The sequence below is a fragment of the Octopus sinensis genome, linkage group LG7 (genome assembly GCF_006345805.1).
Source record: "Octopus sinensis linkage group LG7, ASM634580v1, whole genome shotgun sequence".
Taxonomy (NCBI): Eukaryota; Metazoa; Mollusca; class Cephalopoda; order Octopoda; family Octopodidae; genus Octopus; species Octopus sinensis.
Window position 1 is genome coordinate 2,638,726 of NC_043003.1, and position 27,500 is coordinate 2,666,225.

A 27,500-nucleotide genomic window follows, 5' to 3' on the forward strand; every position below is an offset into this window, starting at 1 on the left:
ATATGTCTACACACAGGCATACACACACATACATATGTCTACACACAGGCATACACACACATACATATGTCTACACACAGGCATACACACACATACATATGTCTACACACAGGCATACATACACATACATATGTCTACACACAGGCATACACACACATACATATGTCTACACACAGGCATACACACACATACATATGTCTACACACAGGCATACACACACACACATATGTCTACACACAGGCATACACACACATACATATGTCTACACACAGGCATACATACACATACATATGTCTACACACAGGCATACACACACATACATATGTCTACACACAGGCATACACACACATACATATGTCTACACACAGGCATACACACACATACATATGTCTACACACAGGCATACACACATACATATGTCTACACACAGGCATACACACACATACATATGTCTACACACAGGCATACACACACATACATATGTCTACACACAGGCATACATACACATACATATGTCTACACACAGGCATACACACACATACATATGTCTACACACAGGCATACACACACATACATATGTCTACACACAGGCATACACACACATACATATGTCTACACACAGGCATACACACATACATATGTCTACACACAGGCATACACACACATACATATGTCTACACACAGGCATACACACACATACATATGTCTACACACAGGCATACACACACATACATATGTCTACACACAGGCATACACACACATACATATGTCTACACACAGGCATACATACACATACATATGTCTACACACAGGCATACACACACATACATATGTCTACACACAGGCATACACACACATACATATGTCTACACACAGGCATACACACACATACATATGTCTACACACAGGCATACACACACATACATATGTCTACACACAGGCATACACACACATACATATGTCTACACACAGGCATACACACACATACATATGTCTACACACAGGCATACACACACATACATATGTCTACACACAGGCATACACACACATACATATGTCTACACACAGGCATACACACACATACATATGTCTACACACAGGCATACACACACATACATATGTCTACACACAGGCATACATACACATACATATGTCTACACACAGGCATACACACACATACATATGTCTACACACAGGCATACACACACATACATATGTCTACACACACAGGCATACACCACATACATATGTCTACACACAGGCATACATACACATACATATGTCTACACACAGGCATACACACACATACATATGTCTACACACAGGCATACACACACATACATATGTCTACACACAGGCATACACACACATACATATGTCTACACACAGGCATACACACACATACATATGTCTACACACAGGCATACACACACATACATATGTCTACACACAGGCATACACACACATACATATGTCTACACACAGGCATACACACACATACATATGTCTACACACAGGCATACACACACACATACATATGTCTACACACAGGCATACACACACATACATATGTCTACACACAGGCATACACACACATACATATGTCTACACACAGGCATACACACACATACATATGTCTACACACAGGCATACATACACATACATATGTCTACACACAGGCATACACACACATACATATGTCTACACACAGGCATACACACACATACATATGTCTACACACAGGCATACACACACATACATATGTCTACACACAGGCATACATACACATACATATGTCTACACACAGGCATACACACACATACATATGTCTACACACAGGCATACACACACATACATATGTCTACACACACAGGCATACACACACATACATATGTCTACACACAGGCATACACACACATACATATGTCTACACACAGGCATACACACCATACATATGTCTACACACAGGCATACATACACATACATATGTCTACACACAGGCATGCACACACATACATATGTCTACACACAGGCATACACACACATACATATGTCTACACACAGGCATACATACACATACATATGTCTACACACAGGCATACACACACATACATATGTCTACACACAGGCATACACACACATACATATGTCTACACACAGGCATACACACACATACATATGTCTACACACAGGCATACACACACATACATATGTCTACACACAGGCATACATACACATACATATGTCTACACACAGGCATACACACACATACATATGTCTACACACAGGCATACACACACATACATATGTCTACACACAGGCATACACACACATACATATGTCTACACACAGGCATACACACATACATATGTCTACACACAGGCATACATACACATACATATGTCTACACACAGGCATACACACACATACATATGTCTACACACAGGCATACACACACATACATATGTCTACACACAGGCATACACACACATACATATGTCTACACACAGGCATACATACACATATATGTCTACACACAGGCATACACACACATACATATGTCTACACACAGGAATACACACAGGCATACATACACATATATGTCTACACACAGGCATACACACACATACATATGTCTACACACAGGCATACACACACATACATATGTCTACACACAGGAATACACACACATACATATGTCTACACACAGGAATACATACACATACATATGTCTACACACACATACATATGTCTACACACAGGCATACATACACATACATATGTCTACACACACATACATATGTCTACACACAGGAATACATACACATACATATGTCTACACACACATACATATGTCTACACACAGGAATACACACAGGCATACACACACATACATATGTCTACACACAGGCATACATACACATATATGTCTACACACAGGCATACACACACATACATATGTCTACACACAGGCATACACACACATACATATGTCTACACACAGGCATACACACACATACATATGTCTACACACAGGCATACACACACATACATATGTCTACACACAGGAATACACACACATACATATGTCTACACAGGCATACACACACATACATATGTCTACACACAGGCATACACACACATACATATGTCTACACACAGGCATACACACACATACATATGTCTACACACAGGCATACACACACATACATATGTCTACACACAGGCATACACACACATACATATGTCTACACACAGGAATACACACACATACATATGTCTACACAGGCATACACACACATACATATGTCTACACACAGGCATACACACACATACATATGTCTACACAGGCATACACACACATACATATGTCTACACACAGGCATACACACACATACATATGTCTACACACACAGGCACACACACACACATATGTCTACACACAGGCATACACACACATACATATGTCTACACACAGGCATACACACACATACATATGTCTACACACAGGCATACACACACATACATATGTCTACACACAGGCATACACACACATACATATGTCTACACACAGGCATACATACACATACATATGTCTACACACAGGCATACACACACATACATATGTCTACACACAGGCATACATACACATACATATGTCTACACACAGGCATACACACACATACATATGTCTACACACAGGCATACACACACATACATATGTCTACACACAGGCATACATACACATACATATGTCTACACACACATACATATGTCTACACACAGGCATACATACACATACATATGTCTACACACACATACATATGTCTACACACAGGCATACATACACATACATATGTCTACACACAGGCATACACACACATACATATGTCTACACACAGGCATACATACACATACATATGTCTACACACAGGCATACACACACATACATATGTCTACACACAGGCATACACACACATACATATGTCTACACACAGGCATACACACACATACATATGTCTACACACAGGCATACATACACATACATATGTCTACACACAGGCATACACACACATACATATGTCTACACACAGGCATACATACACATACATATGTCTACACACAGGCATACACACACATACATATGTCTACACACAGGCATACACACACATACATGTCTACACACAGGCATACATACACATACATATGTCTACACACACATACATATGTCTACACACAGGCATACATACACATACATATGTCTACACACAGGCATACACACACATACATATGTCTACACACAGGCATACACACACATACATATGTCTACACACAGGCATACATACACATACATATGTCTACACACAGGCATACACACACATACATATGTCTACACACAGGCATACACACACATACATATGTCTACACACAGGAATACACACACATACATATGTCTACACACAGGCATACACACACATACATATGTCTACACACAGGCATACACACACATACATATGTCTACACACAGGCATACATACACATATATGTCTACACACAGGCATACACACACATACATATGTCTACACAGGCATACACACACATACATATGTCTACACACAGGCATACACACACATACATATGTCTACACACAGGCATACACACACATACATATGTCTACACACAGGCATACACACACATACATATGTCTACACACAGGCATACATACACATACATATGTCTACACACAGGCATACACACACATACATATGTCTACACACAGGCATACACACAGGCATACATACACATACATATGTCTACACACAGGCATACACACACATACATATGTCTACACACAGGCATACACACTCATACATATGTCTACACACAGGCATACACACACATACATATGTCTACACACAGGCATACATACACATACATATGTCTACACACAGGAATACACACACATACATATGTCTACACAGGCATACACACACATACATATGTCTACACACAGGCATACACACACATACATATGTCTACACACAGGCATACATACACATATATGTCTACACACAGGCATACACACACATACATATGTCTACACACAGGCATACACACACATACATATGTCTACACACAGGCATACACACACATACATATGTCTACACACAGGCATACACACACATACATATGTCTACACACAGGCATACACACACATACATATGTCTACACACAGGCATACATACACATACATATATATAGAGAGAGTTCACAGCTGCAACCTACACCAGTGTCGCATAACCAGCCCCAGCCCACTCAAAAGTACCTTGGATCGTAGGGCGACAGACCATGCTTGCGGAGACCTATTGAGTCAAGTACATCAAAATCAGTTTCTGTCCATCGAATCCATTCACAACATGTTGGTTGGCCCAGGGCTATAGTAGAAGAGGATTGCCCAAGGTGTAATGCAGTGGAATTGAACCCAAGACCACATAGTTGGGAAGTGAGCTTGCATGGCATGCATTTATGTGCACTAAAAGACTACATCTAAGGAGTCTGAGCATAAATTCAACCGTGAAACTGAAGAGACAGTCATGGAAGAATGGAAGAATCAAAAGAGAAATATATTCTAAGATTAGGTTGAATATGGCAGACGAAAGAGAATATTGTGAAGATTGCAAAACACAAAATGTCATAATACGTAAGAGGGGAAAATGGAGTCTAACCCCAAACCAACTCTGATTGAAACTATGATCAATGAGATTCCAATTGTGGCCACCTCCTCTTTTTTAAGATTATTACTTCTGCCTTAACAAAGGTGACGGTATTGTTTTCAGTCGTGTTTCTTTGTTTGTTTGTGGAGACAAGATATCTCAAGAACCGTTCGATGGATACAGATGAAACTTTCAGGGATGTTTAGCCTCGTGACTGGCACAAACTGATTGGATTCTGGGATCGATCCGGTACCAGACAAGGATTCTGGATTATGTTTCCTGTATTTTTACTTAATTTTTGAGAGTGGTCGGATTCAATTTTAGTATTCTCATTTGTCAAAGCATTCGAGTTTATTTCAGATATTCTCATTTTAAAAATCATCTCTGGCCAATCGTTGAGAGAACGTCAGTGTTGCCTTGGCAGAGGTTTGTACTCTCTGAATGCTCTTGTTTAAGACTTAGGATAGTTACTGACAACCTACTGTTTCAGGTACTTTCTGAATGGCATACCTACTAAAAAAAATTACCTTGAAATTTTTAGTAGTGAGGCCCATCTAATTATGAGCTAATTAGCCTAATTCTCATAAACAGCTGCCCACAACTGATTTAGGAGTTTGTTATCTAATGTGGTCTTTCCCATTAAGAGGTAAGATTTGAAAGGTGTTGCTATTTCTAGTGGGTTGAGAAACAACAGAGAGGCACCCTCGTTGCTGCAGAGTCATAACGCGGGGCCACAACGTTGTCGGAGTTGATGGTAACAAGAAATTTTGAAAATTGTGTAAAATATTGTAATCACTGAAGTGGCAGAAAGCAAACAGGATGTAGGTCTTTGGCAAGTTTGAGTTTGGCTGCTGCGAATCTTTGAAGATTAGTAACTATTTTAGCTTTAAGACTAAGTGAGGCCTGGGGATTATGGAATCTGAAGTTACCAAAGATATTGAGAAAGAGAGAGATAGAGAGAGGGATATTGACCAACTTTTCTTCATCTCTTGAAGATATGACTCATTTAAAGGTAACAGATGGGAAACAAGAGAAGATAAGTTTTAAATAGGAATATTTTTAATCATCTTAAATCAAAGATAGCAGATTAGCAGGCTGAGTGGATACAGAATGGGTTTAAGATTTCAATAGAAAGCATAGCTAGAGTTATGAAGATAACTGGAGGTTTTTTTTTTTATATAGAAATTACAGACTGTGAGCTGGTAGAATTGTTAGCATGTCATATGGAAATGGCTCAGCATCATTTCTTTCAGGTTCAAATCCCACTATGGTCAATTTTTGCCTTTTATCCCTTCAGGATCAACGAAGTACCAGTCAAGTACTGGAGTCCATGTAATAGACCTGTCCCTTCCTACCAAAATTGCTAACCTTGAACCTTGTAAGGGATCGGTGTCAGTTCAGTAGAATGGTGTGATCTCAATCACTTGTAGACATCATGGAAACCAAACTAGGCTCAAGAAGAAATAAATGTAGGAATTAATAGTGTGTGTGTCCGTGCATGTGTGTGTGATTATGTGGGCTGGAGGAAAATCATGTAGGCTGGAGGAAAATCATGAATGAAGATGATTTCATGGGTTGAGTTGAAGTACAAATGAAATTTGTTGATGTCAATGTTCCTTTGGAGATATGCTGTGCTTGAGAAGACCTGGCAAGCCAAGTGAGACCGTAACCGTGGCCTATGCCAGTGTAGTGTAATCAGCCCATTTAAGAGTACCCTTCAATTGCTGGGCAATGAACTGTGCTTGCAAGTGAAGTCGTTGTCGTGGCCGATGACAGTACCACCTGATTTGCACATAAAAAGCACCATTCGAGTGTGGTCGATGCCAGTGCCGCCTGACCAGTCCCATGCCGGTGGCACATAAAAAGTACCATTCGAGCGTGATCATTGCCAGTGCCGGTGACATGTAAAAAGCAGCATTTGAGCATGGCCGATGCCAGTGCTGGTTGATTTGTCCCGTGCATAAAAAGCACCATTTGAGGGTGGCCATTGCCAGTGCCAGCTGACTGGCTCCCATGAGTGGTTGGCATTAGGAAGGGCATCCAGCTGTAGAAACATTGCCAGATCAGATTGGGGCCTGGTGCAACCTCCTGGCTTGCCAGCCCTCAGTCAAACCGTCCAACCCATGCCAGCATGGAAAGCTGACGCTAAACGATGATGATGATGATTGAAAGAAGTGTTTTTACAGCTGTTTATCTTTCCTCATTTGTCAACTCTGGCGTATTTGGGTCTTCCCTTTTCTTTTTTTCTTTCAACAGTCAGACAGACTGACAGAGTAAAATGTGGCATCTATACTCCTTTATCACTGATCCAGGATAATACAGTACGATTAAGAACTGTCTTACGCTTATCACAGACTAATCTCTGATAACACGAGTGGGTGATCAGTGAAAGATTATGCTTGGACCACAAAAGCACACCCAAGCAACCATCCACAATGCTCAATTAACCAGGTTCCACTGATTATCACTCATGTTTACATCACTGTACTGCATGTCTGTGTATCTTTTAGATGGATTTATATACACACATCCATCAACTTCCCACCGGTGAAGAGAAAAAATACTTCCCACTTTTATACTTTCATTATTAATTGATCGTTTGTTATCAAATTTTACTTGAAATATTATTCCAAACACGAAACAGTATCATTATGGAATACAGTTCTATATTTAAGAGATGAGGAATTATTTACATTTGACAGATATTTGTCCTCATCTTGTTTGTTGTTAACACAGCATATGGCGTAGTGGTTAAGAACACCAGCTACTAACCCCAACATTCTGAGTTTGATTCCAAGCATTGGAATAATAATAATAATAATAATAATAATAATAACATCGTAAGATACTTTAGGAATGAGAATCCAGGTTCGAAATTCCCCCAAGACACCTGATGAAGGGTGGAGGGTATATCAGCCGAAACATTGTGTTAACAACAAACAAGATGAGGACAAATATCCATCAAATGTAAATAATGAGTATCATTATGTGTTTAAAATCTGTTTGGTGCTACTTGGGTGAGTTACAGGGACAACTTGAGGGGTCTCAGAATAAAACCCTATTTCTCCCTTATATTCTATTACTCATTTAATGTAATGATTCTCAACCAAGGTCCACATGGCCCTTGGTGGGTTCATGTAAGATTATGTTGTTCAAGTTTATGTGCAATAAATTGCTTTTACCTCAACAATGCACAAAATATTTTAACAAATTTTTAATAAAATTCCTAAAAATATTTAATTATAAAAGTATAATGGGATTTTTTAAAAACATCAAGCAGCTATGGGGGTCCAGTAGAGTAAAATAAAAATTAAAGGGGTCCATAGGAAAAAAAGGGTTGAGCACTATTGCCCTAGGTATAATAGTAATGTTCCTCTATCATTTAACCCTTTTAATACCAACCCGGCTGAAACCGGTTCTGGCTCTGTATTATAAATGTCTTGTTTTCATAAGTTTTGAATTAAAATCTTCCACCAAACCTTAGTCACAATTTATGTTCCTAACACTAGCTTAATGATAACTAAGTTATTTTACTAAATTCTTTGTTATATCTAAGATTAATTAAATGAAACACAGAGCACCTTAACAAAAATTACCATCATCGTTTAATGTCCACATTCCATGCAGGCATGGGTTGGACGGATTGACTGAGGGCTGGCAAGCCAGCGGCTGCACTAGGCTCGAATCTGATCAGGCAATGTTTCTACAGCTGGATGCCCTTCCTCATATCGACTACGGAGAATGTAGTGGGTGCCTTTTACGTGCCGCTGGCACAGGAGCCAGTCAGGGGGCACTGGCATCGACCACATTCAGGTGGTGCTTTTTATGTGCCACCAGCTTGGGAGCCAGTCAGGGGGCACTGGCATCGACCATGTTCAAATGATGCACTTTACGTGTGCCACCAGCATGAAGGCCAGTCAGGTGGCACTGGCCACGGCTATGATTTCGATTTTACTTGACTCAACAGGTCTTCTCAAGCAAGCTTTTCTCTTTAATCGCTACACTATTTTCTAACGCTTCTCAACACAATAAGCAAACAAACTGCCATGAAACCTATTCACAGTGAACAATCACAACGCTTACGATTAGCTTCAATGAACAATATTTATCAAAATATCTTTAGAAATTAAAATAAGAATGGTTTCTGAACTAATTTTGAGATTGCCAAGTTTACCTAATCTTTTAACAAGAAATAGCTCTCCAAACAGGGTTACACACTATCTATGCCTCCTCCTCCTCCTCTTACAAATCATCCTAGTATCTCCTACATGTCCCAACTCTCCCATGATTTCTAGGCATCATCCTTCTGATACAAATATCACAACTACAGCCTCTCAAAGCGAACCACACACAGCTGTATACTTATTCTAAACCACCCCCAAAACACCATCATCATCATCATCGTTCTAATGTCCACTTTTTCATGCTTGCATGCGGCTGACAGAATTCATTGAGGTTCAGTTCCACTGCATGACACCTTGGGCATCTTCTGCTATAGCCTTGGGTCAACCAAAGCCTTGTGAGTGGATTTGGTAGATGGAAACTGAAAGAAGCCTGTCCTATGTATATGTGTGTGTGTGTGTGTGTGTGTGTATGTATGTGTATGTATATGTATGTATGTATGCATGTGTGTGTATATGTATGTATGTATGTATGTGTGTGTATGTATGTATGTATGTATGTGTGTGTGTGTGTATGTATATGTGTGTGTATGTATGTATGTGTGTGTGTATGTATGTATGTGTGCTACTGCCTCCTCATAAGGAACATTACCTGGCTTAGAAAGAGGCAAGGTTTGGCAACAGGAAGTGCATCTGGACATAGAAAATCTGCCTCAAAGACTTCCATTTGACGCATGAAACCATGGCAAACTGCACATATGATGATGATGATGATGATTGTATATACTTACATAAACACATATGAACTAGAATCCTGCCCCACACATAAAATATGAATCTTATCAAAGAAATCCCTCTTATCAACAAAATCATAAATCACACACTTCATCATATTGTATTCGATAATAATGCCTTCTATTTATCCACCACACACAAAGAAGTAAATGTTATGATAAACAAGATATCACCAAATTGAAAGGGTAAACGAAATGAAAAGAAAATGAAACACTTTCTAAACAGGAGCTGAAGATTGGTCGAAAATAAATACAAGGAATTATAATTTAAATCAGTCAGAAACTATGCCAGTCCTACCTGAGCTTACCAACTATGCTGTCTATATGTCAGTGCTGCCTGACTGACTCCCTGTGCCAGTGGCACATAAAAATCACCATTTGAATGTGGTCGATGCCAGTGCCACCTGACTGGCTCCTGTGCCAGTGGCACGTAAAAAGCACCCACTACACTTTCGGAGTGATCAATGTTAGGAAGGGCATCCAACTGTAGAAACATTGCCAGATCAGATTAGAGCCTGGTGGAGCCTACTGGCTTGCCAGTCCTCTGTCAAACTATCCAACCCATGCCAGCATGGAAAGCAGACATGTGACAATGAGGATGATGATGATAAAACCATTATCCTCATCACCATTTAACGTCCGTCGTCCATGCTAGCATGGGTTGGACAGTGTGACCAGAGCTGGCAAGCCAGGGGGCTGCACCAGAATCCAGTCTGAATTGGCCTGGTTTCTATGGCTGGATGCCCTTCCTAATGCCAACCGCTTCACAGAGTGTGCTGGGTGCTTTCTATGTGGCACCAGCACAGGTGCCTTTCATGTGGCATCACACAGGTGCTTTGTGCTTCTTTTGTGACATCAGCACAGGTGCTGTTTATGTGGCACTAGCGGGGTGACCAAGCAGCTTGGAACTGAGGGAAGTGACTGTGAGCCAGGTGAGAGATTAGAGTATAGCAGAAGGGCAGAGATAGTTGTTTTGCTTTAGAGGGGTTACCTGGAGAGGAAGGGGAGAGAGAGTTAAAGAAAGATAGAGAGACACTCAGTGTGAGAGAGAAAAAAAAAATAGAAGGCATTGGAAATGTACTGAGGTAGGGGGGGCATAAGAGGGTGGGGGGAGGTGTTTAAAGATGAGAAAGACGTTTTTTAATTCTTTTACTTGTTTCAGTCATTTGACTGCGGCCATGCTGGAGCATTGCCTTTAGTTGAACAAATCCACCCCAGGACTTATTCTCTGTAAGCCCAGTACTTATTTTATCGGTCTTCTTTGACGAACCGCTAAGTTACAGAGATGTAAACACACCAACATTGGTGTCAAGCGATAGCGGGGAGAGACAAACAGACCCACAAATACATACACACACACACACATACATAGATATGCATATATATATATATGTATATATACATATAAACGACAGGCTTCTTTCAGTTTCTATATTCCAAATCCACTCATAAGACTTTGGTCAGCCCGAGGCTATAGTAGAAGATACTTGTCCAAAGTGCAACATAGTAGGACTGAACCTGGAACCATGTGGTTGGGAAGCAAGCTTCTTACCACACAGCAATGCCTACTTATTTTTTTTAGTTCTATTTTTTTTGTTTGTATCACCAAATCTAGTCATTTTTTTTAGCTATAAAACCAAAGTGCATAAGCCATTCTTCCTGAAATCTATCCGCAATAAACGTGTCATTCGGGTGCCAACAGGAGGCTGGCTGCAAGTAGGTAAAAGACTCCTAAATATGATATTAGTAATACAACAAAAGTGGAATGTAGCAAAGAATGGAATCTCTCTCCCTCTCTTCACAACCACCTTCTGTTAGATATGTCAGCAGATGTCTTTGATAACTCATCACAATTCTCAAGTTTACTTTCACACACACACACACACACACACACACACACACACACACACACACACCTTATCATCCAGTTTTAGATTACACAACCACTGTTCTTCTGTCTTCACAGTCAGAGAGATTCACCTGTGCGTACGGCATCCTTGAGTTTATTTACTCTCCAAACAATTAACCAACTTTTGCTTGTTTCAGCTGGGGGCCATGCTGGGGCACTGCTCTGAAGGGTTTAGCCGAACAAATTGATATCAGTAATTATTTCCGCTTTTTAAGCCTGGTGCGTGTTCTATTGGTTTATCTAGCCGGCCTGTTGTTACATGGATGTAAACAAACCAACACTGGTTTTCAAGCAGTGGTTGGGGACAAACACTCACACATACATAGAAATATACAAATGAAGGTAGAGGGGAGAGAGGAGAGAAAGAGAGACATTACACATACATACAAATATAACAAGACGCTTACAGAGAGAGAGAGAGAGGGGAGTAGAGAGAGATAAATAATGAAATGAGAAAAATGTTACATTTGATGTGAAGTTGGTGTTGAATCAGCAGCACCAAAATGGTCAAAAGGTCTCCTGTCCTCCAATGTAAATAGGATTTTCAATTTGAATACAAACACACCAAGAGGAAACAGTTCATCTTCATCATCATCATTTAGCATCCGCTTTCCATGCTAGCATGGGTTGGACGGTTCGACCGGGGATCTGGGAAGCCAGAAGGCTGCACCAGGCTCCAGTCTGATCTGGCAGTGTTTCTACAGCTGGATGCCCTTCCTAACGCCAACCACTCCGTGAGTGTAGTGGGTGCTTTTTACGTGCCACCCGCACAGGTGCCCGACGGAGCTGGCAAACAGCCACGAACGGATGGTGCTTTTACGTGCCACCGGCACGGGGGCCAGGCGGGGCTGGCAACGGACACGAACAGATGATGCTGTTACGTGCCATATCAGGGATGTTCTTGGAAAGTTGGCGTTGAAACCATTATTAATGCTCTCTGCAATTAAAAACTGGCATCCAGTTGATTCCACAGACATACGCACCCTTAACATAGTTCTCTGGAAGATTCAGCATGACACGGAATGTGACACAAAGCAGGCCTCCCTTTCAATTACTGGTACTACTCATTTTGGCCAGCTGAGTGGACTGGAGCAATAAAGTGAAATGAAGTGTCTTGCCCAAGGACACAATGCACCACCAGGAATTGAACTCGTGACCATACAATCGTGAGTTGAATACCCTAACCCAGGGGTTTCCAAAGTGGTCGATATCGACCCCTGGGAGTCAATGGGATTATTCAAAGAGTCGATAAATGCCTGGAAACTGCACACCTACTTATTTATTTTCTTGTACATGCCTGGGGGTTGACGAGGGGTCAGAGACTCCATGAAGAAGTCGATGGTTTAAAAAGTTTGGGGACCCCTGTCCTAACCACTAAGCCACACTCCTTTACTTTTCTGCAATAATGTTAATCCTAACTTGTGAAGGCATGTGGCTCAGTGGTTAGGGTGTTCAGCTCACAATTGTAAGGTTGTGAGTTCAATTCCTGGTGGGGTGCTGTGTCCTTGAGCAAGACACTTTACTTCATGTTGCTACAATCCACTCAGCTGGCAAAAATGAGTAGTACCTGTATTTCTAAGGGGTCAGACTTGTCACACTCTGTGTCACGCTGAATCTCCCTGAGAACTACGTTAAGGGTCCACGTGTGTGTTATTTGAGTACTCAGCCACTTGCACCCTAATTTCACAAGCAAGGTGTTCCATTGATCGTATCAACTGAGACCCTCATTGTCGTAACTGACGGAATGCTCCTTTTAATACCACCTTAGCTCTTAACAATGCAGAGGGCAACTCTTCTTTCAAAGAAACCATCTATAACCAAACCCAGAGATGCAGTAATTCTAAACGAACAATTCACTGACATGGTTTCTCCCCCAATGGCATTCTTTAACAGATCTGTCCCCTTTATTCCATAAATCTCTCATCTGGCACAAACCACATCCCATCAACAGTACTCCCCCACCACTCCTAGTTGTGAAGTTTTTGTTTTTGCAAGGTACTTGATGGAACTGTCAGTGCTGGTGCCACATAAAAACACCCAGTACACTCTGGAAGGGTATCCAGCCAGATAAACCATGCAAAGAGACAATGGAGCAGCCTTCTGTGGATCCTGGCTTTGCTAGCTCCTGTTAAACTGTCCAACCCATGCCAGCATGGACAACGGATGCTAAATGATGATTTCAGTAGTTACAAGTTTCAGCTGTTTACATTTGCAACCATTAAATATTCTTTATAAATCTAGATTGGTTAGAAAAGAAGTTATTTTCTTTTTTACTTTACCACAATTAACTCTTTAACTGTGAAATGAAATTTCATGGTTATTCCAGTAATGATGTTAAATATTTACCAAAAATAGAAATGGCATCTTCTGCAAGTCACGCTGCCTCAGCAAACTTAAAATATTTCAATAGAAAATAGTTCCAAACACGACATTCTTCAACAAATAGATTCCTATCTAAAAACTGCTTTCTGCAGTTAAGGGCGATTAAATGTTTGAGTGGATATATCTGATTTCTCCAGTAAAGGGACTCGTAGAAAGTTTGGAGATTGGTTCCTAGAATATGGTAGCAGGAACTTAAAAGACAGCTTTTGAAATGAACAAGTGCTAATAATAATTCTTTCTAATCTTGAAAGGAGTGGAGGAGGGGGCACTGATTACATCAACCCCTGTATTTGACTGGTACTTTATTTTATTGACCTTCAAAGGATGAAAAGCAAAGTTGACCTCAGTGGAATTTGAACTCAGAATATGAAAAGTCAGAAGAAATACTAAAAAAAACATTCTTTCTGCTGTTCTAAGCAATTCCAGCAGACCACTGCCTTCAAGCACTAATAATAATAATTATTATTATTATTAAATAAATAAATATTAATCTACTTTCAAGATTTTAACTTTATTTTCTTTGACTCTAACAATTATGAGATACCTTATGAAATCTGAGTCCCAGTGTGCCAAACCAGGGAGTAGAATCAGAAGTCAATATGAAAGTGAAGGGGCCTAGCCTAGGGGTTAGAGTGTTGCACTCACAATTGCAAAATCCGGATTTTGATTCCTGGACCAGGTGCTGCTTTGTGTTCTTGAACAAAGCACTTCATTCACATTGCTTCAGTCCACACGGCTGTAAAGGAGGAACCATGCAAGGGACTGGTGCCCTGTTCGAGTGAGGGGGGGGGGGGTCTCAGCCCCTTATACATCATGGAAACTGAATAACCAGCCTGAAGAGTCCAAAAACCCGAGACAGTAATGTTCAGAAATTAATGAGCATTGAAGGCTCTCCATCTAATCAAGTTCACTACTAAGTTTAATGATTTGAGCACTGAGCCCATACTCAGGACTTCCAGTTTTATATGGTAGCTTCTAAACTGACTGAGCAATGGAGAAGCAAAGCACATATTGAAACACTAATGGGGATCCTGTCCATTCTAAGCAATTTTAAAGATTTACCCCATCTTTAACAACAAATAATTTTCTAAATAGGATTCCTTACTATCTCTCTTTTCATAAACCTTCCTAATATCTACGTATATAATATCTCAACTCCCACACACTGTCTTCATCATTTTATACTGATATCGCACATCCTATCATATCAAACCATACACAGCTGCATAGTCAGTCTAACCCCAAGTTTGTCTATGTATATGTACACACACACACACACATATATATATATATATATATATATATATATATATATATATTATATATATATACATACACAAACTACAACCTACCACAACAAATATAGATTATCACTCTTCTCAAAGAAATTAGCACCTGATTAGTTGTTATTGTTTTCACTATTAACAAAACAATGGAAGAAACTGCAGACAATCATGGCTGCAATAGGTGTGCAGTGGCCGATGCCTGCGCCGCCTTCACTGGCTTCTGTGTCGGTGGCACATAAAAACCACCAACCGATTGTGGCCGTTGCCAGCCTCCCCTGGCACCTGTAAAAAGCACCATCCGTACGTGGTCGATGCCAGCGCCGCCTTGACTGGCTTCCGTGCCGGTGGCACGTAAAAAGCACCAACCGATCGTGGCCATCACCAGCCTCCCCTGGCACCTGTGCCAGTGGCACGTAAAAAGCACCCACTATACTCAGAGTGGTTAGCGTTAGGAAGGGCATCCAGCTGTAGAAACACTGCCAGATCAGACTGGAGCTTGGTGCAGCCTCCTGGCTTCCCGGGCCCCGGTCGAACCGTCCAACCCATGCTAGCACGGAAAACGGACGTTAAACGATGATGATGATGATACATATATATTCTTTTAAATGTTTGTCATTTGACTGCTGCCAGTCTCATTTGCTGAACCACTAAGTTATGAGGATGTAAACACACCAGCATCAGTTGTCAAGCAATGGTGGGGGAACTCACACAGACACACAAATACATATATATATATAACAGGCTTCTTTCAGTTTCCATCTACCAAATCTACTCACAAGGCTCTGGTCATCCCGAGGCTATAGTAGAGGACAATTGTCCAAGGTACTATGCAGTAAGACTGAACCTGGAACCATGTGGTTGGGAACCAAGCTTACCACAGCCATTTCTGCATCTATTTATATATATATCATCGTCATCATATAGCATCCGCTTTCCATGCTGACATGATGGGTTAGACAGTTTGACTGGAAATGGTAAGCCAGAGAGCTGCACCAGGTTCCAGCCTGCTTTGGCATGGTTTCTACAGCCGGATGCTCTTCCTAACGCCATCCACTTTACAAAGTGGCGTGCATATGTATGTGTATGTATATATATATATATATATATATATATATATATATACACAATATTTATTATAATTATGACTATAATTATAATTAGGGTTAGGCAAAAAATTTGCTTCACCACACACCGAACTTTAGAAATAGCAGCCAAAGAACCTAGCTATTTCTTCTACTGTAAGAAACAACTCCCATCCCAGACAGTATATACTCAAAAACAATTCACGTAGGCAGAGAGGAAAAACAACGAAATTCACTCGGCATTTGATTAACTGTGGACACGTTTCGGAATTAGATAGATATGGAAAATGCAAGAATCACATTTCCATTCTAATCATTTTCCTCTTCAGCTCAGTATTTCAGGATTTTAAATTTGAGAGCACTGAAAAAACTGAACATACCTACCTGACTCAAGTAACATCAGACAAACTATATCCATGACCAGGACCGACGAATTCAAAACATACAAATGAGGTCCCGCATCCCCCACACACACACACATTGTCAAGCAAAATATTCTACAGAAAAAGCTGTAGTTTATTATCAAGGAGAGAATTATATTAATATGTATGTATATATAAATATATATATATATATATAACAGGAAGGTTTATGAAAATAAACAAAAGACAAAGGCAGGTGGAGTACAAACAAACAAATGTATTAGTATGGCACTCAGGAATAGAAATAGTAAAGTCTTTTATGTTTCGAGCCTACGCTCTTCGACAGAAAGATACACAGAGAAAAAAAACACAGAAAGAAGGAGAGAAAAAAAATGTGTGTAGGAGCTAACGATCTATCATGGCATCCTGACTTTGGACAGTGGTCAGACGCTAGAGGGACAGTAGGGGAGATAACAGGGTCAAGTGACTTCCAAAACGAAGGTACCCCAACACAAAGGTGCGTGTGTATATAGGAGAGTATGTATGTGTGTGTGAAAGAGGGCTGGTGGTCTGGACGTGTGTATGTGTGGGTGGTGTGTTGTGATGTGATATGTGTATGTATGTGTATATATATGTGTATATATATACATATATATACATATATATATATATATATATATATATATATATATATGCATGTATATCATAATGTGGGTTGTAACATATTTATAACAGGCTTCTTTCAGTTTCTGTCTAACAAAGCCACTGACAAGGTTTTGGTGAGCCCAAGGCTACAGTAGAAGACATTTGCCCAAAGTGTCACGCAGTGGAACTAAATCCAGAACCGTGTGTTTGGGAACTTCTCAACCACAAGACACATCATAGATTGTAATGACTAAGAATGCTCATCAGAAATGAATTGTTGCGGAGAATGTTATAAATGGAACATAAAACAAAGGCATAAGTTTTATTTAGTGACACAAGAAATTTATCAACCTGTAATTCTGAAATAAATTTACCGTTACAAACCAGACCAACAAGAAACAAACAAACAAAAAATACAAAATTAAGTCCGTGTTAAGATATCTGAAGTCATAAATATAGAAAGAAAAAAAAAACAACTAAAAATAACCAAGCAATAAGGCGTGGCTGCATAGTAAGAAGCTTATTTCACAACCACATGGTGCCGGGTTCAGTCCTGCTGCGTGGTACCTTGAGCGAGTGTTTGCTACTATAACCTCAGGCTGACCAAAACTTTGTGAGTGGATTTCATTGATGGAAACTGATAGAAACCCATCGTGTGTGTGTGTGTGTATCATCATCATCATTTAGCATCGATTTTCCATGCTAGCATGGATTGGACGGTTCGACCAGGGTCTGGGAAGCCAGGGCTGCACCAGGCTCCAGTCTGATCTGACAATGTTTCTACAGCTGGATGCCCTTCCTAACGCCAACCACTCCGCGAGTGTAGTGGGTGCTTTTTACGTGCCACCAGCACAGGTGCCAGGGAAGGCCGGTAACGGCCACAATCGGTTGATGCTTTTTATGTGCCACCAGCACAGGTGCCAGGGGAGGCTGGCAAATGGCCACAATCGGTTGGTGCTTTTTATGTGCCACGTGCTTGTGTGTACATCTTTTTGTTTGTCCTCCACCATCATTTGACAACTGTTGTTGGTGCGTTTATATTGCTGTAACTTAGTGGTTTGTCAAAAGAGACTGATAGAATAAGCACCTGGCTTAAAAAAATAAGTACTGGGGCCTGATACATCTGACCAAAGTTTCTTCAAAGCTTTGAAGAAACTTTGGTCAGATGTATCAGGCCCCACTACTTAAATATATACACACACACGACAGGCTTCTTTCAGTTTCCAATTAACAAATCCGCTCACAAAATGCTTTGGTCAACCTGGGGCTAAAGTAGAAGATACTTGCCCAAGGTGCCATGCAGTGGGACTGAACCCAGGACCACATGTTTGGGAAGCTAGAATCTTAAGCAGATCTGTGCCTTCTCTTGTGTAATTTATTCAAAAAATTATTCTAGTTCTTGACACTAATTAGTTGCACTTAACTGTAATGACTATTTACGAGATTGTTCTCCTGCTTTGTGGAGGTCATCTAAAAATCAGAGTCCAAATATGTCCACATGTGACTTCCATACTTACAAACCAATTCAAAATAACATCAATGTTGTTCTCTTCCTACCACCCACCATGGTCGTTAGCAACTGACCTTTTCTATGCTGCCTGCATTAAATATGTTAATACTATCGAAGGAGAGGGGCTTTCTCCATCCGGGTTGCGGATCCGTGGAATAAGCTGCTGGACGAGATGGTGAAGATGCCGACGACCGCTCGGTTCAAAGTCTCCCTTGACCACAAGTGGCCTGAACTCTTTACATGAACACTACCCTGTACATAACTCCATGTCCCCCTACATCATGGCTTTGCTTTTTGCTTTTTGAGCCAAAAATTTAACTAACTAACTGAACTATTGTTTTTTCATGCAGATGGCAACCCTCAAACAAAGACAGTCAGATCCATATGCAAAAATATATTTACTCTTTTACTTGTTTCAGTCATTTGACTGCAGCCATGCTGGAGCACCGCCTTTAGTCGAGCAAATCGACCCCGGGACTTATTCTTTGTAAGCCCAGTACTTATTCTATCGGTCTCTTTTTGCCGAACCGCTAAGTGACGGGGACGTAAACACACCAGCATCAGTTGTCAAGCACAAACATATACACACACACTTATATATATATATATATATATATATATACATATATACGACAGGCTTCTTTCAGTTTCCGTCTACCAAATCCACTCACAAGGCATTGGTCGGCCCAGGGCTATAGCAGAAGACACTTTCCCAAGATGCCACGCAGTGGGACTGAACCCGGAACCATGTGGTTGGTTAGCAAGCTACTTACCACACAGCCACTCCTGCGCCTTTGTTGACATAAATTGTGAAACACCATGTACAAACATCATCATCATTTCAAATACAAACAAGGTGGCTTAACATCATCCTCATTTGGTGTCTGCTTTCCATGCTGGCATGGGTTGGATTGGTCAACAGGACCCAAAGAGCTGCAGGGCTGTGTCAAGCTCCATCGTCTGTTTTCACATGGTATCTACAGTTGGATGCCCTTCCTAATGCCAACCACTTTACAACATTTGCTGGGTACATTTTTCATGGCACCAACACTATTGAGGTCAACAAGAAACTCACAAGACAACACAAAAGGACACTAGACTGAGTGGAGGGGGGGGGGGGTGAGGGAGAGGTGGCTTTATGGCAAGTATTATGGGGGAGGGGACACACAGGAGTCTTATTATAAAGGAGAAACATGGCTGCCTCACATTATATAAGGGTAGGTTCTGCAAGGCGGCGAGCTGGCAGAATCGTTAGCACGTTGGGCGAAATGCGTAGCCGTATTTCGTCTGCCGTTACGTTCTGAGTTCAAATTCCGCCGAGGTCGACTTTGCCTTTCATCCTTTAGAGGTCGATAAAATTAAGTACCAGTTACGCAGTGAGGTCGATGTAATCGACTTAATCCGTTTGTCTGTCCTTGTTTGTCCCCTCTGTGTTTAGCCCCTTGTGGGTAATAAAGAAATATATATAAGGGTAGGTGGGAGTAGCTGGAAAGAAGGTAGAGATGTTGTTGATGAGATGCTGGAACATGTCAAGACACAAGAAAGAAGACGGAGAGAGAGGAATGGGAGGGGTGGGTGGATAAGCCATAAGGGAGAGAGAAGAAAGCAACTGATGGCTGGTTGCTGATGGTGGTAGAATGATGAAGATGGATGGAGAAGGATGATTGATGGTGAGAGGGAAGGTGAAAGAAATGGGACGGGTCTCAGGAAGGAGGAGGTACAGGGTGTCAGTAAGGTATTTGAGGACATACCCTTTTTTGGGGTCATTGCTGCATTTTTTGCTAACTCTGTATAATATTTGTTTCAGAAAATAATAATGGCAGACCCTCAGCTTACTCAAGAAACGAAGAGGTATGCTGTTATTGTGGTTATAAAGGCTGAGCATAGCGATTTGGAAATATCTCGGTTTTTAAAAGTTGCCAGATCTTTCGTTTACAAAGTTTGTAAGATGTTAGAGACTAAAGATGGAAACATATCACCAGTATCAAAGCATTCTAAACACTCATCAGAACACCTCAATTTATCCCAGCAAGTTCAACAGACCATTGATTACAATCCCAGAAAGTCCATGAGGTCAATTGCAAAAGATCTCCATGTGTCAGAAGGAACAGTCAGAAATCTTGTCTACGAAGACATCAGATAAAGTCTTATATGATGAGGAAAGGTCAATTTATGTAAGAAAAAGCAAAAGAAAATCGCTACATCAGATCTAAAAGGATCTTAAACAAACTGAAAAATCCAGCAAAAGAAGATTTGATTTGGTTTTTCTCAAGCAAGAAAAACTTCGACCAAGATCAAAAAGTTAACAGAAGAAATGACACATGGTTATATGCAGACTCTTCTGAAGTTCCAAGTGTTATGCATACAAAATATCCTGCAACTGCCATGGTTTTAGGGTTTGTCAGCAATGAAGGACATGTGATGCCCCCTTACTTCTTTCCACAAGGCCTTACAGTTAACTCTGCCGCCTACTTTGAGATCCTGGAAACAATTGTTAAACCTTGAATAGACAGTGTATGCAGTGGAAGGCCATATGTGTTTCAGTAAGACTCTGCACTATCACACATGGCTCTAGTAACACAGGAATGGATGGCTGAAAATTTTCATGATCACATAACCCCAAACATTTGGCCTCCTGATTCCCCAGACCTCAAACCATTCGACTATAATTACATGCGGAGTGTTGTTCAGAGAAAGGTCAATGAACACGCCCATAAAACCAAAGATTCTATGAAAGCTGCCATAGTCAGAATAATGTCCAAAATGAACCAGGACCACTTGATCTGAGCTGAAGCTGAAAGTGGCTTTACCGAATAACATTCTAGAAAAGAAGGTTCATTTTTATCCTCATAATATTTTTTTATAAATAGAGTTATTATCTGTTATTATGTATCTGTTTTTTTATAAACACAAATCTGTCCTCAATATCTTGTGCACCCTGTAATAAGCAGCAGTATTAGAAGGAAAGCAGTAGTATAATAAAACTTGTAGACAGATCATAGAAAAAGGGAGACAGGGGGGGGGGAGTGACAGAAATGAAAGTTAGAGGTATGTAGGGGGTGGCTGTAGTAAGTGGGGGTGTCAAGGATGATAGTAGATATAAAGAAGTGCTAAAATGAGGTATGGCAATCCAAAGATGTAACTTGAGGGAGAGGGAGTGATCCCTGGAGGAAGAGAAAGGTGTGATCAGGACAGAATAGAGTGAGAGGAGGGTAGGATTTTAAAAGGAAATAGTTCCAGGGAGAAGAGAAGGGGGTAACTGGTAGCACGAAAGGGAATGAAACCTGTAAACATTCAGCTCTCAAATGATTATAAAAACTGTTACTAGAAGAGAGGTGAGAAAGATTTTAGGAAGTTGAGAGATGGAAAAAGCTTTGACAGGAGCAAATAAGGTACTGGGGCAGTACCTTATGTTTTTAGGACCTCACTTTCACTATAACAGAGAGGTCTTCTCCTGCACAGCAAATGACCAGTCAGCTCAGGCCTTTAGCACCTCCTCTGCAGGGATCAACATCTTGAGATCAACCACATTGGTAAGACCCATGTTAATTCATTCTTTTCCAGTTTAATCCAACAGAACACGAAGTTAAATAAACATAGATTTAAATCTAAATTTGATATCAGTAAAAATCAAACAGTCTTTACCTTCTGTGCCCCGGATGGCACGGCCGAGGAGCTGTGCTTTTACGAGGACTCCCAGTTTCAGCTTTGTAATGGTCATCTTTCATTTCAATAGCAATCTGTTTTGTGGTTTTATGCTGAGAAATCTGCATATTTGTTCGATAATCAACAATAATGGACATAATCCCCATTGACGTTGGAAATCGTCCTGCTTTTAACCTTTGATGATCTGGTCCCAGTTCATGCAACTGAGGTGTGCCATAGTATATCTTGTAACATATAATGTAATTATCAGGGCCTTGCTTTCGAGATAATGTGTAACCAGGAGTGATTCGGGAAGTGTAGATTAACGACCGCAAGGCTAGACACATCTTTGAATAAAGGACATGTGGTACTCTGTTTTCCCGATCCTGGTTCTCTTTATTGTCACTGGACATCTTCAGACCCATGTGCCATGTTTCCAAAACCATAGAATCCCCTTCGGTGGTTTTAAGAGAAATTTCAACACACACAGTTTGTCCCGAGAGAGGTTGATAACCAGTTGTAAAACTTCGAGCGTGTCGATTCAATTCTGGCACATCTTTCAAAGTGGGAGAAAACTGAAAGAGACAAGAATGGTGAAGCATTGTTAGGCATTGCCAAAAAGTTATAAAGTAACAGATTCTTTAAAATAGGAAACAGGAAAATAGCAACATTTCCTTCCAACTAATTCTTCATCCTCATCCATTCCTATAATCTACCCAACAGCGTATCATCTCTCTTTCATTCTTTTCTTTACAGCATCATCATTTTTATTCTGTTGCTCTCCTTTCTCACTCACTCCTACTCCCTCTGCTCCCACTCATTCTCACCTACCATGTACCTTAAAATTCCACCCTGACCAACTCATCACCACCATTTTTTAGAGCTTTCCACTCACACCCACCCTCTCTTCCAAACTCTGAGTAGTCATGGAAGCTCCTCCTCTACAGTACAAATCCTTCTCTGCTCTGGCCCCTTTTCTCTCATACTTTATCCCACTATACTCCTCATCCCCTTGCATAAATTCACTCCCCCTTGGGGTTCATAGCCTTGCAATTTACACAGTGACCTTATTAGTGCTGCTGCCACAAAAATAAGCACCCAGCTATAAAGTGGGTGGCATTAAAAAGAGCATTTAGGTTAGTGGTGGGTCGTAGATAAAACTAGTGGGGTTGCAGCTTCGGAAAATTCTTAGTCGTTATTTTAATATTTTAATATTTTAAAAGAAACATGTAAAAAGAAAATTTATACATAAACTTGATTGGTTCACGTTTTAGCCACTGTCGGGGAGTGTGTTTAATTTGTTCACTGAACACCACTGCGAATTCCCCCTTGTTTTTCAAAAAAAAACCCTAAATCACAAAATAAGGGGGTAAAAATTGGCCCTATTTTTCAAATCCTAGCAGCAACACTGTTGCTGGAAGCAGGATAATAATCGAATTCTACACTTTATCACATTCGAAAATATGAACATGTTTTTAAGCACAACACACGTGAACAACAGTGCTCTCTCTCCCTAGTGTGAAGCTTTCTATCTTGGACATGTGAGCATGCACACAACAGCCAAACACTGCATCGCTGGAACTGTGAAGCGCACAGTTCTATACAAGGATTTTTGCATTTTCTTCATAAACTAGGGCATGGCTACTGACATTAAGTTTAAGGATTATATAATGTACACGGATAAAGAAAGAATTAAAGAAAAAAAAGGACTCATTATATTGAATGTTATCAATAATATTGAGTGGAAATAGGGGGTGCTGCAGTTCAGCAGTGCCTATACACGAGCTGTCACTGATCCAGGTATAGAAACCATGCCATTGGAGCATGATGCAATCCTTGGGTCCATTGGATCCTGTCAAACCAGCCAATTCATGCTAGCATTGGAACAGGGACGTGAAATGACGAAGATCAAATAAAAAAACAATTCTATGACAGATTCTCTTGAGAAAGGTGTTTAACAACATTGGTAGATTTTACAAAGATTTTTTCTCCCTTTTTTGAAGTTGTCACATGTATTTTAATACACACTTAAGCCTTCAGTATTGAAACTGGCCATGTTGGGCTTCTCACACCAACCCTACAATGCCATTCCAATAATAAACAATCATACCATCAAAATCCCAAAGCTATGAGATAATGCATGATTAATTCAAAATAATGTGGATAAATAAACATTACGTTTGTCAGAAATTTAAATGCTAAAGGGTGAAATATCATTAACAGGGAAAGAGTCGACTTATATCCCTTCAATTTTATAGCATTGCACATCTGATAAAAATTATTGTAAAGTATTATGTGAAAGTATTAACCCATTTTAACCCAGGTTTTTAATTTTATGATTTCTGTCGAAATTTCGAAGACAGTTACCTAAATAAGGATAACGAACATACGGAAGCGTCCAGTTAACTTTTATTGCAGTAAATAAACCAAATACAATGGTTAAATGAACACAAGCACTTATTTTGCGACCAGTTAACCTTCATTGCAGTAAATAAACCAAGTACAACTGTCCTCAAACGAGGACAGTGGGTTAATATGGGTTAAGATGTTTCGTACATCTTCTTATATGTACGAAAAGTAGAGAGAATTCTTCAGAGTTTACATTATAGAAGATTTTTAATGGACACTTGATTCTTCTCTGAAGAAAGAGAATAGTGAAATGCTAGTAAAACGAACCATTCTGTTTGTCAACTTCTTCCAATGCATATAAACAAGACCATCTTAACCCCATTAAATTGCACCGAAGAGTAGTAATTGCACCTTATCTAAAGGTAAAAAGCCTGGCACCAGAAAATGAAATAAAATGCTGCAGACGTTTCTAAGCCTGACTTTGGAGATTTATTTTATTTCTCTCTCTCCGAAGTCCGAGCACCATCAACATCTCAAAATAGTCAATAAATTCAGCCACATGTTTGACAGGATCTTGTGAGGCGTTACAACTACATTTGAAGGCAGAACTAAGCTTATAAACAGATTTTCACCAGAACAAGTCACACGATTTGTACATGGCTTTAATAATCAGTAGAGCCATACATATATAAGCACGTACGTGTGTGTGTGTGTGTGTGTGCTTCAAGACACGTTTGTATTTACTAATTTAACATAATTGTAATTAAGCTTTATTATTAAAATACTTATAGTAATATATTTATTAAAATTATTAAAATATTATTAAAATATATACGATTGCATGCTGTTAATTTAGTTTAATTATCATCGTTATAGTACAATATAATTGTGGTGCACTTCTATGGCAATTAATATATATTAATTAATTACAACATATTGAATTCAGCTTTCCCCAATAATTTCTCGTTCCATCCATCTCCATCTTCCTCTCTTTATCTCCCATCGCACTTTATACTCAACACTGGGCAGGTTGTCGAGACATTAAAAGAAAATGCACTCGCTTTACGTGCACACATCGATCTTTACAGTTGCTATTATTGATTTGTAACATAAGCACAAAGCCTAGAATTCGGAGGATGGGTTAGTGTTGGATTAAATCGACACCAGTTTCTCAGAAAACTGGTAATTTATCAACCCTGGGAAGGACGAAAAGTAAAACCAGCGTCGACACGATTTGAAATCGGAACGTAAAGGCTTGCAACTAAATGCTTTTATTGAAGCTAGATATTAAGACAAACCCGACCGTGATCACACTAACTTGTATTGTTATTATTAAAGAAACTACGGTAAAAGCATGTTGGGAAAATTGCAAATAACTTGCAACACAACTATAAGAAATAGGGTCCATTTAAATAGGCGAACGGTTTTACTAAAGGGATTGTGGACTTACAATAGAAAAACTAGATTTACATTTTGAACACTGAAGTGGAAATGAAAAAGCATCAAAAGTTTAGTCTGGAATAACATCCAGAATGGGTGGAAAGGGTTGAGAAATCTTGGTGAAGATCGAGATCCACAAGAAAGGGGGGAGGGTCTGTGTTTTGGTCCCTCCCTGGAATAAATAACTGAAATAATTTAGAAATGATCTAATAAACAACATCAGACATAAGAAGTGAAGTGAGCAGAAAGGGTGTAGGAATA

General features: G+C 40.0%; 1 protein-coding gene across 2 annotated transcripts in view; it reads right to left on the bottom strand.

Annotated features, from left to right (window-relative positions):
* LOC115214056 (autophagy-related protein 13) overlaps positions 1–27,500 on the bottom strand; it is a 64,225-nt gene that overhangs the window by 20,581 nt on the left and 16,144 nt on the right. For both annotated transcript variants that reach the window (XM_029783097.2, XM_036504456.1), the window contains one exon: positions 23,451–24,025. In XM_029783097.2, coding sequence (XP_029638957.1) covers positions 23,451–24,025 — 575 coding nt within the window. The remainder of the gene's footprint in view (positions 1–23,450; positions 24,026–27,500) is intronic.